The following is a 13,387-nucleotide window of genomic DNA, read 5'->3' as shown; positions in this document are numbered from 1 at the left end:
GGGTGATTACACAGCAGGTAAGGAGTTGGGACTTTACCCTGTGGTCACTGCGGATCCAGGGTGGGGTTTTGAGAGAGAGGGCGGGCCAGCAACAGATGCAAGTCCAATGGGAGTGGGGGGCACAGGCCTCAGCTGCACGGTTGGGACACAGTGGAGGGGACACGTGCTACAATAAGAAAGGGGGGTTGGGTTTGGGGGTGAAGATCAGAGAAGTCCCCATTTAGAGCGAAGGATGCCAGGAAGCAAGGAGAGATGAATGTCCTAGCCCTGGGGGGCAGGACAGACGGAAGGACAGACAGGCTTGGGGGCAGAAGAGATTCTGACAGTCTTTGATGTCCCCAGAGCGTCCCCCGCTGCCCCCGACGCCAGGCCAGCGTCCCCTGTCCCGTGGCTGCAGATCAGATGTCCTGGTGGCCCCTTTCCAGCCTCAGGGTGCAGTGGGGGTGGGTGTCAGCCAGGGAGGCTCCCTTTCATCTCCTCTGTCCCTGTCCGCTGGTTGGGGCAGGACAGGGCACTAGGGTTCTCAGGGCTCCATGGAAACTTACTTAGATCTGACAGTAGCTGTGGCCTGGCTGGGGGTGGCCACAGCCCCGATCAAATCCAGGCAGTCACAGGCAAACCACTAAACCTCAGTTTCCCTCTCTGTACAATGGGGGTGAGGGTAGTGCTGTCAAATAGGGTACCTGGAGACAAAAGGGTGTTTGGTGGTGCACGACGTCTGGCCTTAACCCAGTACATGCTAATAGTATGCCCTAGTCCTGACAATGAAAAAACATTTCTAGTAGGATCGGCACGGTGGCTCGCGCATGTAATCCCAGCACTCTGGGAGGCTAAGGTGGGAGGATCGCTTGAGCCCAGGAGTTGGAGGCTGCAGTGAGCTGTGATGATGGCACTGCACTCCAGCTTGGGTGACAGAGCTAGGCCTTGTTTCAAAAACAAAAAGAAAGAAAAATACTCCTAGACAAGTGTCCCGCTGGGGGGGATTGAATTGGCCCCAGGTGAGAACCACTGAGCTAGAACATTCTCTGTAACAGGTATTTGATTCTTCACAGACAATACTAGCTATATAGCATGGACTGGCCAGGCCCCCTTCTGAGCCTTGTATACAACCTGAATTTGTGAAATCCTTACAACAACCTTCTACTGGCACACACAACAATTATCCCACTTAACAGTGGGGGAAACTGAGGCATAGAGTTTTAGTCAACTGCCCAGGTCAGGCAGCTGGGGGTCTGCATTGTCTCCATGAGTTCCTGAGGGTGCAGCAGCAGTGGGTGTACCTCCTCAGGGGACTGGGACCCCTGTCCCAACAGCCCTGTGTTCCCGCAGCCCCAGGGCCAGGGGCTGCTCCAGCTGTGAAGCCCGAGGAGGGCTGGGAATTGTCCGGTCCTCAGAGAAACAATCGCACCCTGATCCTCCCTGGGTGCTGGAGAAAAGTGGAACCACCCCATGTTGATAAATAGCCATTAAAAATTTTAATGAGGCCACAGAGGGTGGCTCATGCCTGTAACCCTAGCACTCTGGGAGGCCGAGGTGGGTGGATTGCTCAAGGTCAGGAGTTCGAAACCAGCCTGAGCAACAGTGAGACTCCCGTCTCTGCTAAAAATAGAAAGAAATTAATTGGTCAACTAAAAAAATATACAGAAAAAATTAGCCGGGCATGGTGGCGCATGCCTGTAGTCCCAGCTACTCTGGAGGCTGAGGCAGGAGGATCGCTTGAGCCCAGCAGTTGGAGATTGCTGTGAACTAGGCTGACACCACAGCACTCTAGCCCGGGCAACAGAGTGAGACTGTGTCTCAAAAAAAACCCAAAAAAACAAAAAGAAATTTAAATGGGAGGCCAGGTGCCGTGGCTCATGCCTGTAATCCCAGCACTTTGGGAGGCCAAGGCGGGAGGATCGCTTGAAGCTGGGAGATCGCAACCAGCCCGAGCAACATTGTGAGAGCCCGTCTCTAAAAAAAAATAAAAAATTAACTGGGAGAAATTTTGTGTCTTCCTTTCCAAGCAGTGTACCCTGCCCACGGGCTCAGGACGGCTAAGTCAGGGACATTCATAACAGGGACTGGAAGAGTGTAGTATTGAAAAGGCCACAATATATATTTTTAACACATCAGCTGGACTCGTTAAGCAGAGGGTAGCACAGTCGCACTAAGGAATGTTACACAGCGTCACTGCGTGCCTTTACATGAGGACGCTTTACATGAGGAACGTTATCTCCTGAACGGAGCGGGCTGTGGGCTGATGCTTGCTGCGCTTGGGCAGTGGCATAACAACCAGCAAAACAGGACCTCACGTTTTTATGGGAATAGACACATCGCACACATATATGTGCGTGTGCGTGTGCTGTGGGTGCAGTTATGCCCCCCAGGAATGCATAGGTTATAGTGACCCCTAGGACCTCAGAAGGTGACCTTATTTGGAAATAGGGCCAGGATAGACGTCATTACTTAAGATGAGGTCATTAGGGCAGGCCCTGATCCAAAGTGCCCGGTAGTGTTTATACAAAGGGGAAGTTTGGACACAGACACCCACAGGGACAGCGTCATGGCAGCACGGAGGCAGAGACCTGGGCGATCCTTCTACCCACTGAGGGACGCCAAGGTTGCTGTCCTGCCCACACCTTGATCTCAGACTTCCGGCCTCCTCAACTGAGGAAGAATAAATTTGCAATGTTTAAGCTCCTCAGTCTGTGGCAGAGTAGATTATTTCTTATTTTTAAGAAATAATCTTTCTGGGCCGGGCGCGGTGGCTCACGCCTGTAATCCTAGCACTCTGGGAGGCCGAGGCGGGCGGATTGCTCAAGGTCAGGAGTTCAAAACCAGCCTGAGCAAGACCCTGTCTCTACTAAAAATAGAAAGAAATTAATTGGACAACTAAAAATATATATACAAAAAAAAATTAGCCGGGCATGGTGGCGCATGCCTGTAGTCCCAGCTACTCGGGAGGCTGAGGCAGGAGGATCGCTTGAGCCCAGGAGTTTGAGGTTGCTGTGAGCTAGGCTGACGCCACGGCACTCACTCTAGCCCGGGCAACAAAGTGAGACTCTGTCTCAAAAAAAAAAAAAAAAAAAGAAAGAATCTTTCTTATTGCAGCCCTAGCTAACCAATAAGTGTGTGTGCGTGTGTGCGCGCACGTGTGTAGGAAAAGTGATGTGACAGGCTGGGCACGGTGGCCCACACCTGTAACCCCACACTCTGGGAGGCCAAGGCGGGAGGATCGCTTGTGTCCAGGAGTTTGAGGTTGCAATGAGCTGTGATAATGATGAAGCCATTGCACTGTCACCCAAGTGACACAGTGAGACTCTGTCTCAAAAATAGAATAAAATAAAATAAAATAGGCCGGGCGCGGTGGCTCACGCCTGTAATCCTAGCACTCTGGGAGGCCGAGGCGGGCGGATCGCTCAAGGTCAGGAGTTCAAAACCAGCCTGAGCAAGAGCGAGACCCCGTCTCTACTATAAATAGAAAGAAATTGGAGACCGGCTGCTGAGAGATGGTGGCGTGGGTGGGACAGTCGCCAGGGATGGCGGAGCGCGAGGATGGAGCTTCTCTGATCGGGGAGCTGCCCGGCAGCCCCGGATCATGGAAGAGAAAGCGCTAGAGATTTATGATGTGATTCCAACTATCCGTGACCCAGAAAAGCCCAGTACTCTGGAGGAACTGGAAGTGGTAATGGAAAGTTGCGTGGAGGTTCAGGAGATAAATGAGGAAGACGGTCTGGTTATTAGCACGTTTAGGCCAACAGTGCCTCACTGCTCTTTGGCGACTCTTATTGGGCTGTGCTTAAAAGTTAAGCTTCAGGCCGGGCGCGGTGGCTCACGCCTGTAATCCTAGCTCTCTGGGAGGCCGAGGCGGGCGGATTGCTCAAGGTCAGGAGTTCAAAACCAGCCTGAGCGAGAGCGAGACCCCGTCTCTACTATAAATAGAAAGAAATTAATTGGCCAACTGATATGTATATAAAAAATTAGCCGGGCATGGTGGCGCATGCCTGTAGTCCCAGCTACTCGGGAGGCTGAGGCAGGAGGATCGCTTGAGCCTAGGAGTTGGAGGTTGCTGTGAGCTAGGCTGACGCCACGGCACTCACTCTAGCCTGGGCAACAGAGTGAGACTCTGTCTCAAAAAAAAAAAAAAAAAAAAGTTAAGCTTCAGCGGTGTGTTTACCGTTTAAACACAAGTTGGAAATCTACATTTCTGAAGGAACCCACTGGACAGAAGGACATCAATAAACAGATAAATGATAAACAGCGAGTGGCGACTGCAATGGAAAACCCTAACTTAAGGGAAACTGTGGAACAGTGTGTCCTTGAACCTGACCGACAGCTTTCTAAGAGCCACCAAACTACAATTGATATGTTTGTTTAAACTCTTTGTATAATATGAAAGATTCATGTTTAATACATGGGTGATTTACACCTTGAAACATTTTCTAAAGAATTATTTCCAAGCGAAATTTAATTATAAAGTAGTACCTAATTTGTTCAGTGTCTAACATTCTCAGGATTTGTAACACTTAAATGATCAGACAGAATAATAATTTCTAGTTATTATGTGTAAGATGAGTTGCTATTTTTCTGATGCCCATTCTGATACAACAACTTTCCATGTCAAGTATCTGTGTGCCCAAATATATTCAATTTAAATCATTACTACGTAAAATAAATAAAACAGATGATTCTTATAATGACAAAAATAAAAGAGAAAGAAATTAATTGGTCAACTAATATATATATAGAAAAAATTAGCCGGGCATGGTGGCGCATGCCTGTAGTCCCAGCTACTCGGGAGGCTGAGGCAGCAGTATTGCTTGAGCCCAGGAGTTTGAGGTTGCTGTGAGCTAGGCTGACGCCACGGCACTCACTCTAGCCTGGGCAACAGAGTGAGACTCTGTCTCAAAAAAAAAAAAAAAAATAGAATAGAATAAAAGAAAAGAAAATAAAATAGAAGGAAGGAAGGAAGAAAAAACAAAACTAAAACAGAGCTATAATTTGAGGGCAAAAAGATCTACTTTTACAACACTTTAAGAAGGATTTAAAGTCAAATAGTATAAATGTTGCTTCTTAGATATTGCCTGTCTGGGTGCATGGACATTCATGCATGGTTTGCATGAATGGGACTGAATAAAATGCAGTTTGGACTGAAGATACCTTTGTTGTTTTCTTTTTAAGAAAATATCCCTGCAGCAAGGCTTTTTTTTTTTTTTTTTTTTTTTTGATGCCAGGAAGCTCCAAACTGCTTTCAAAGTCAACTTCAAAACTCTTCATTTCTTTTTGATGTCCAGGAAAACCCCTGAAATCTTTATGCGGTGTGGGAGGGCCGTTCCTATGGCAACACCAGGCTTGTCACTCAAGCTAGAGCAGGGCTGGAAGGCGGGGCTTCCCTGTCTTTAGTTTGGAAGTGTCTCCCCGAGATTGTTTTTAACGGAGCAGACAGATGCACGGGCGGGGAGTAAGCAACAGAGTGAGGTCTGGAGGCTGCGTCTGTCAGGATTCCAGGGCTAGAAGCTCCTCTTCCTCAGCCCTGGGCTGCACCTTGGGGAAGCAGGTTTATTGACATTTAATCCACATGCCATTGAATGCGCCCATTTACAGCGTACAATTCTGTTCTTTCTGGCATATTTACAGAGTTATCCAACCAGCTTCACTGTCTAATTTTAGAAAATTTTCATCACCCCAAAGAGAAGCCCCAGGCCCATTAGTCACTCCCTGGCTCCTCCCCCAGCCCCTGACAGCCAGGAATCCACGTCCTGTCTCCGGATTTGCCTGCTGGGGACGTTTCATATCAATGGAGTCTCACACTGTGTGTCCTTCTGTGTCTGGCGTCTCTCACTGAGCACGATGTCCTCAAGGTCCCTCCACGCTGTGGCCTGTGTCAGAGCCTCGTCCCTTTTTTATGGCCAATAATATTCTACTGTGTGGGACGTGGGGCACGTGGTTTGCCTATTCATTGTTCCTGGGCACCTGGCTTGTTTTCACTTTTTGGCTTCCGTGAATCACACTGCTACGGACATGTGTGTACCTGTTGCTGTTTGCACACCTGTTTTCAATAGCCTTGGGGTCTATCATTAGGGGTGGAAGTGCTGGATCTTGGGGTCATTCGTGTTTACATCACCCTTGGAGGAACTGCCAGCCTGTTTTCCAGAGCAGCTGCATCTGCCTCTTAGAAACGTGTGGGATTCATTTGTTTGTTCGAGGAACAGGTACGGAGCACCTACCCTAGGCGCTGTCGTAGGTGTGCGAACTGCAGCAGTGAACCCAACGGGCAGCCCACAAGGAAGGAGACAGGTGTATGGAGGAAAAGATCAGACGAGGTGTAGGGGGTGGGCTACAAGCCCGGAAAGGCCTAACTGAGCAGGCGACATTTGAGCAAAGACCTCAAGGAAAGAGGCAGGCAGGTGTCTCGGGGAAGGGCATTCCAGGCAGAGGGAACAGCAACTGCAAAGGCCCAGAGGTGGGAAGGAATGCAATGGCGTTTAGGGCCTAATGGACCGTTGTCTGCACCCAGTGACCCTGGGAGCACCCGGGGGGCAGAGGCAGCCCCAGCCCAGGCGCCACCTTCAGGAGGTCCTGGTACTGCCCTTATCATCGTTTCCCAGATGCTTCCAGTCCAGCTCCAGATCCCAAAGCCAGCCTGCCCTACACCTCCTCCTCAGCTACATAACACCCAGCCACGTGGTCCTGGATGTCGTGTAATGACCCCACTGTGCAGGAGGGGAAGCCGAGGCCCGGGGGGAGAGTAGCCCCTGCGGCCAGAAGGCCGGGTCTCAGGGCTCAGAGCAGGGCCAGATCCCGCGGGGCGTCAGGGGTTTTAATGGAGTGGACACAGGGGAAACTTCCAGCCAGGGTTTGCAGGATGATGAGAACAGGGCCCACCTTGCTCTCTGGCAGGGGGCTGCCTCCCAGGACCTTAACTGCCTCCCTAGCAACCTACCGCCGTCCCCATGGCAACTGGGGCGTGGCCCGACCCGGATCCTCAAGTGCACTGATCCGGCAGGGGCGGGAGTCTTCGCCTTCACACGGGGAGGAGGAGTCCGCGCCGTCCCTACTGGCCCTTTAAGAGGCTCCGCCCCGCGAGGCCCTCCGGGAGCCCCCAATTGGTCCCGAGCGCGGCCGAGCGCAGCCGAACTTGATGCACCGCCCGCCGCCTTCCCTCCCCACCTCCCACGCGGCTCAGCAGCCTCTCCAGCCAATCGCCGATCGGCGCGCTGACCTGCATCTGCATGGTCACGCCCCAGGGGAAGAAGACAGCCAATCGGACGGCTCTCCCGGGCCGTCATTAGCATGCTGGGGGCGGGGCGGGGCGGGGCCGCGGGCGGGGGCGGGCTCGGGGCGGTTGGTTGGAGCGTCGCAGCAGTCGGAAGGGCCGGGAAAGTTTCTTTGGAGGTGAAAACAGCCGCGGAACTCGGGGCCCAGCCAGGGGTAGGGGTGCGGGGGGCCCGGGACCAGGGTGGGGCGCTGCGGGGGCCGCGGGGAGCCGACGCGGGCCTCCCGGGGCGCGATCGCCCAACAAAGGGTTCTTGGGGCGCCCGCCCTCGCGGACTTCCCCGCCCCCGGATCCGGCCCCCACCCCGGCGCCCGGGCCCGGCACGGGGGCTCCCGGTCGGGGGGCGGCGGGACCCGGCACCGGCCGGCGGACCTCACCTCCGCCCGCGTTGGGTTCCAGGTCCGGCCCGGAGCGGCCATGTCCCACGGCCCCAAGCAGCCCGGCGCCGCCGCCGCGTGAGTGAGCCGCCCCCGCCCGCCGGTCCTCGCGAAGCCGGCGTCCGCCCGGACCCCCGCCCCGCCCCGCCCCGCCCGCCTGTCCCCGCTCGCGCGCCGGGGCCCAGCCGGCTCTGCCCGCAGCCCCCCGCCCGTGCGAGCCCGGGTACCCCGCTGCGCCCCTGTCTCCGCCGCCCGGGGCCGAGGCCCCGGCCCGCCCGGACCCCCCGCCCGCCCGCCTCCCCACCCGGGCCAGGGCTTCTCTCGCATCCCGTCCCGCGCCCCGCTCCCGGGGTCCAGCGCCCCAGCGGCCCTCCTGTCCCACTTGTGCTCCCGTCCCGACCCCCTCGGACCCGCCTGCCCGGTCGCAGCCCTGCAGTCCGTGGCCTCTGAACGCTCAGGGACAGCGTGGGGGGACAGGGAGGGCTCTGGGGGCGGGGGTGACCTGTCCCCCCTGGCTCCAGGCCGGCGGGCGGCAAGGCTCCGGGCCAGCACGGGGGCTTCGTGGTGGCTGTCAAGCAAGAGCGCGGCGAGGGTCCACGCGCCGGCGAGAAGGGGTCCCACGAGGAGGAGGTGAGAGTCGCTGCTGGGAGGTGGGGAGGCCCCGGGGTCCCGCCCCCAGCCCGAAGCCCCGCCCCCGGCTAGATTTGAATTGGCTGTGGCTCCGCCCACAGCCCGGTGTTTCCTCCGTAGGCTGAGACCCCGCCCCGTGCCAGAAGCCACGCCCCTTAGACTGCCACTCTAAGTCAAAGCCCCGCCCACTGCCCAACGCTTGCTCGCCCCGTGTTGGAGGCCCTGCCCACTGCCACCTTCCCAGGGTCCTATGGGTCCTTCCTCCAGCAAGGGCCACGCCCACCACCCAGAGGCCACGCCCACGACACAAGGCAATCCCATCCCTGGGCTCCACCCTCGCCCCCACTACCCTGGATCCCCTCCCCCTGGCCAGGGACCTCCTAATCCCCAGGCTCCCGACTCCCGACCCGGCCACACCGCAAGCCCTTGCGGGGCCGGCCTCCCGACGAGGCCCCGCCCCTCCCCTGGCCCCGCCCCAGGCCCCGCCCAACCACGCGCGCGGTTCCGCAGCCCGTGAAGAAGCGCGGGTGGCCCAAGGGCAAGAAGCGGAAGAAGATCCTGCCGAACGGGCCCAAGGCGCCGGTCACGGGCTACGTGCGCTTCCTGAACGAGCGGCGCGAGCAGATCCGCACGCGCCACCCGGACCTGCCGTTCCCCGAGATCACCAAGATGCTGGGCGCCGAGTGGAGCAAGCTGCAGCCGGCCGAGAAGCAGGTGGGCGCCGGCGCGGACCCCGCGGCCGTCCCGGGCCGGCGCGACACTGGCCGGCCGCCGTGGTGCGGGCCAGCGGCGGAGCTGGGCAGGGATCCGGCCGGAGGGGTCGCAGGGCCGGGCCGGGCCGCGGCGGTGCGGGGCTGGCGGCGCCCAGCAGCAGGCTGTCCGCAGGCATAGGGGTCCGCGGGAGGGGACGGGGCACAGGGGCGGGCGCGGAGAGCCCAGCCGCGCCTGGGGTCACGGGCTTGGCCCTGGAGGCCTCCCCTGCCGCTGGCCTGGCCAAGCCTACGTGCTGCCCCTCCAGCGGTACCTGGACGAGGCGGAGAGGGAGAAGCAGCAGTACATGAAGGAGCTGCGCGCGTACCAGCAGTCCGAGGCCTACAAGATGTGCGCCGAGAAGATCCAGGAGAAGAAGATTAAGAAAGGTGGGAGGCTGAGGCGGGAGCAGTGCTTGAGCCCAGGAGTTCGAGCCCAGCCTGAGCAATGCACGGAGAGCCCCTCTCTCTTTTTTTTTTTTTTGAGACAGAGTCTTACTCTGTTGCCCGGGTCACCCCAGCTCACAGCAACCTCAAACTCCTGGGCTCAAGTGATCCTCCTGCCTCAGCCTCCCGAGTAGCTGCCATCCATGCCCAGCTAATGTTTTCTCTCTCTCTCTCTCTATATATATATATACTTTTAGTTGACCAGCTAATTTCTATTTTTTTAGTAGAGACAGGGTCTCAAACTCCTCAGCTTAAACGATCTGTCTGCTTCTGCCTCCCAGAGTGCTAGGATTCCAGGCGTGATCCACCGCGCCTGGCCTGAGAGCCCCTCTCTTAAAAAGGAAAAATAAAATTACACTATTATTTCACTTGCTGTATATACTTGCCAGTAAAAAGAGAGGAAGGTGGAAGGGCCCCAACCCAGAGCAGCTGGGCGACAAGCTCCATGTGATGCTGACCCCAACCCCGGGAGGCCCTCCCTCCGTGGGGTGCACAGTCCCGTGGGGGCAGGCACATAACCAGCTACGGATGAACAGGGCTCACTCAGTACTGCGACGGGGAGGTACAGACACTGGGGGGCAGGTGGGGAGCCTGACCCAGGGCGAGTAGGGCTGACCGAGGGGCGGGGAGCCAGGCTGGGGACAGTGGAGACCTGGAGGCTGACCCTGCCCTCCTCCCTGCCCCGCAGAAGACTCGGGCTCCGGGCTCATGAATACCCTCTTGAATGGACACAAGGTAAGCGCCCCCCTCCTGGGAAGCACGTGGGGGAGACCTGTCTGGAGGCGTCTAGACCCCAAGTGAGCCAAAGCCCAAGCTCAGCCGTGGCTTCTTGTCCAAAGAGGCGCCAGCAGAGGCGGGGCAGCCGCCCCTGGGGATGGTGTTAAATTGGCTGTGACCCAGGTTGCCTCAGGAGACCCTCACAGGCTTGGGGACATCCAGAAGGGATGCGACTGTCCCCCCCAAAACATTCCCTGTTCCTTCGACCCAGGGTGGGGACTGCGACGGCTTCTCCACCTTCGATGTTCCCATCTTCACCGAAGAGTTCTTGGACCAAAACAAAGGTGAGCGGTAACCCGGGCCGTCGGTCCTGGTGCGGGCTCCGTAACGCGGTGGTGGAGGCGGCGGCCAGCCAAGGAGGCGCCAAGGCGAGCGGAGGGGGGTCGGGAAGGTACCTCGAAAACCCTAGGTGCCCCTCCCACCCTGGGAGCTTACGCGGGCCGGGGGCAGAGGGCGCACAGCCCGGCCCGGCGCTGACCCGCCGCCCCTGCAGCGCGCGAGGCGGAGCTGCGGCGCCTGCGGAAGATGAACGTGGCCTTCGAGGAGCAGAACGCGGTGCTGCAGCGGCACACGCAGAGCATGAGCAGCGCGCGCGAGCGGCTGGAGCAGGAGCTGGCGCTGGAGGAGCGGCGGACGCTGGCGCTCCAGCAGCAGCTCCAGGCCGTGCGCCAGGCGCTCACCGCCAGCTTCGCGTCGCTGCCGGTGCCCGGTGCGCACGCCCCGCCCTGTCGCCCCGCCCCCTTTGCCGCCCCGCCCTGTCGCCCCGCCCCCTTTGCCGCCCCGGGCCCGCCCCTGCCGCCCCGCCCCCTTTGTCGCCCCGGGCCCGCCCTGCCCCTGTCATGCCGCCCCCTGCCGCCCCACACCCTGCTCTGCCCCGCCCCTGTCGCTCCTTCCCACGCACAGAGCCTGCCCCCTTCCCCGACCACCGCAGCCGGCCCCCGTCGGTCACCCCGAGCTCGGGCCCTGCTGACCACGCCTACCTGCCCTGAGTCAGCCGGGTCCCCACGGCTCAGGTCACCGCCCACCGCAGCCCCTCCCTCCCGACCTTGCTCACCTGGCCCCGACCACCCTGAGCGCTGACCCCACCTCCCTGCCCATCCCGAACAGCCCCGCCAGTCCCCGCGCCCCGCCTCCGCTAGCCCCGCCCCCTCCTCCGAGGCTCTGTCCCCAGCTGAACTTGGCACTCGCTGACCTCCCCCACCAGCCCATGCATCGTCACCGCGACCCGGGCCTCTGCTTTCGGCTGACCTTGATTGAGCCTCCGGCTCAACCCGGTCCAGGCGCCCTGACCCCCAACCCGACCACATGGCGCCCTCCGAAGGGCTCCGCCCTCACGGACCACCCGCCCCGTGACCTTTGCCCCCGTGCAGTCCCGACCCTTAGACACCCCCACTCTCCCTCGCCCGGCCCGGCTGACCCGTCCCCCACCCGCCCTCCCCAGGCACGGGCGAGACGCCCACGCTGGGCACCCTGGACTTGTACATGGCACGTCTGCACGGCGCCATCGAGCGCGACCCGGCCCAGCACGAGAAGCTCATCGTGCGAGTCAAGGAGATCCTGGCCCAGGTCGCCAGGTGTGTGCCGGGCAGGTGCGGGGCTGCGTCGGGCCGCCAGGGGGGTGCGCGAGGTCTGGGGGAGCCTGGTGTTCTCCCACAGCGGGATGTTACTCCCAGGACACCGCCTGGGGTTGGGGGCCATCTGCCTGAGGGCTGTGTGACCCAGCTGGCCAATGCCGGACAGTCCTATGCAAATTCCGCTGGGCGGGATCTGCCAGGCCCCCTTGGCCAGTGGGATCCACCTGGGGGCCCCAGAACTTCCCAGAGCTTCTCAGTGGGGTCCCCGCTGCCCAGGGTAGGTGGGGTCAGATCCAGGCCCCCCCCCATCTGTTTGGTGGTGCCGAGGGGGCGTGGCCTCAAGGGTTCCCCAGAACCGGGGTGGGGCTGAGAGATGATGGGGTCCCCATCACGCACCCCTCCTCTCTCTCCCCTTACAGCGAGCACTTGTGAGCTGAGGGCCGCCCGGGACCCGGAAGTAGCTCTGGACTCAGCCCTCTCCCCACCTCCCCCCATGGAGGACAGGCTGGGGGTTCACCCTTTGGGGCCAGGCCCGTTCCTGCACCTTGGGGGCTGCAGCCCCCCAAAATTAAGTTTCTACAGCATCCCTTTAGCTTTCAAGCTCCGCAGCCCCCTGAACCCAGAAAAGGCACTGGCCATGGTGAGCCCTGGGGCCCCGGTGCCCAGGGAGGCGCCCACCCACCTTGCAGGCAGGGACAGCACCTAGTGCTGGGGGGTCACCTGTGTGGCCTGTCCTGGACCACCCCCGATGCCCAGCTCGCTGCAGGACCCCCGGAGTGACTCACCACGGGGGCCATGAGGTGCCACACAGGCAGGGCACTTTGCTTTCACAGGTGTGGGACCCTCCAGTCCCTGAGTCCCAGGGTGGGGGAGCTGGCGTCACCTGCCTGCCCGGCCCGGGGAGGGCGCCTGGTGGGGCAGCCCCTCCGCCCTTCTGCCCAGACTTTTTAAATAAAAGCAGGTGGACTTTGTGTTTCACGCTTGTGAGTGTGTAAGGTTTTTGGGGGAGGGGTGTGGATGGGCCAGAAGATGTGCCCAGAGTCCCCCAGGACACCCCTGCTGGGGACACCAGGCCTGCCCTCGTAGGGCCTCAGAGCCTGGGCTGTCCCTTGTTTCTCAAATGGGGAAACTGAGGCCTAAAGGTGCCCAGGTTCACAGAGCAAGCCAGTGACAGGGTGGGGACATTGTCCTCCCACCCACCTGAAGGTCGTGCTTGTGGGGTCCGCACACTGAGGGGGCAGACACGGTCGCTCAGTCCATCCTTCAGCCTTCCTCCTGCTTTGGGGTTCATATCCACTTCCCAGCAGAGTGACTTAGGGAGTTGTGTTTATTGTGGTAAAACACACAGCAAAGACTTTACCATTCTGGCCATGTTAAGGCACAGTCCAGTGGCATTTAATACATTGACAATGTTGTGCAATCGCCAACTCTGATCCAATTCCAGAACATTCCATCACCCCAAAAGGAAACTGATCCCCATTAGCAGTCATTGCCCATCCCCTCCCCCAGCCCTTGACAACCACGAGTCCACGTCCCGTCTCTGTGGCCCTGTCTGTTCTGGACGTTTCATCTAGA

General features: G+C 59.2%; 1 protein-coding gene across 1 annotated transcript; it reads left to right on the top strand.

Moving 5' to 3' along the window:
* Positions 1–7,302: 7,302 nt before the first annotated feature.
* Positions 7,303–12,396, top strand: HMG20B (high mobility group 20B). Its single transcript, XM_020283902.2, has 10 exons — positions 7,303–7,377; positions 7,658–7,713; positions 8,157–8,265; positions 8,776–8,979; positions 9,284–9,404; positions 10,150–10,196; positions 10,450–10,522; positions 10,732–10,947; positions 11,680–11,812; positions 12,232–12,396. The coding sequence occupies exons 2-10, from the start codon at positions 7,676–7,678 to the stop codon at positions 12,242–12,244; spliced, it is 954 nt and encodes a 317-aa protein (XP_020139491.1). The 5' UTR covers positions 7,303–7,377; positions 7,658–7,675; the 3' UTR covers positions 12,245–12,396.
* Positions 12,397–13,387: the final 991 nt, after the last annotated feature.

The sequence above is a fragment of the Microcebus murinus genome, chromosome 27 (assembly GCF_040939455.1).
Source record: "Microcebus murinus isolate Inina chromosome 27, M.murinus_Inina_mat1.0, whole genome shotgun sequence".
Lineage (NCBI taxonomy): Eukaryota > Metazoa > Chordata > Mammalia > Primates > Cheirogaleidae > Microcebus > Microcebus murinus.
Note: the sequence above shows the minus strand (reverse complement) of the source record. Positions and strands in the feature narration are given on the sequence as shown.

Excerpts from the sequence above, each read along its gene's own strand:
- HMG20B (XM_020283902.2), top strand. The coding sequence starts at position 7,676 with ATGTCCCACGGCCCCAAGCAGCCCGGCGCCGCCGCCGC. Across the intron at positions 7,714-8,156 it reads CAGCCCGGCGCCGCCGCCGC|GCCGGCGGGCGGCAAGGCTC; the intron begins GTGAGTGAGCCG and ends CCCTGGCTCCAG. Across the intron at positions 10,948-11,679 it reads CGCGTCGCTGCCGGTGCCCG|GCACGGGCGAGACGCCCACG; the intron begins GTGCGCACGCCC and ends CGCCCTCCCCAG.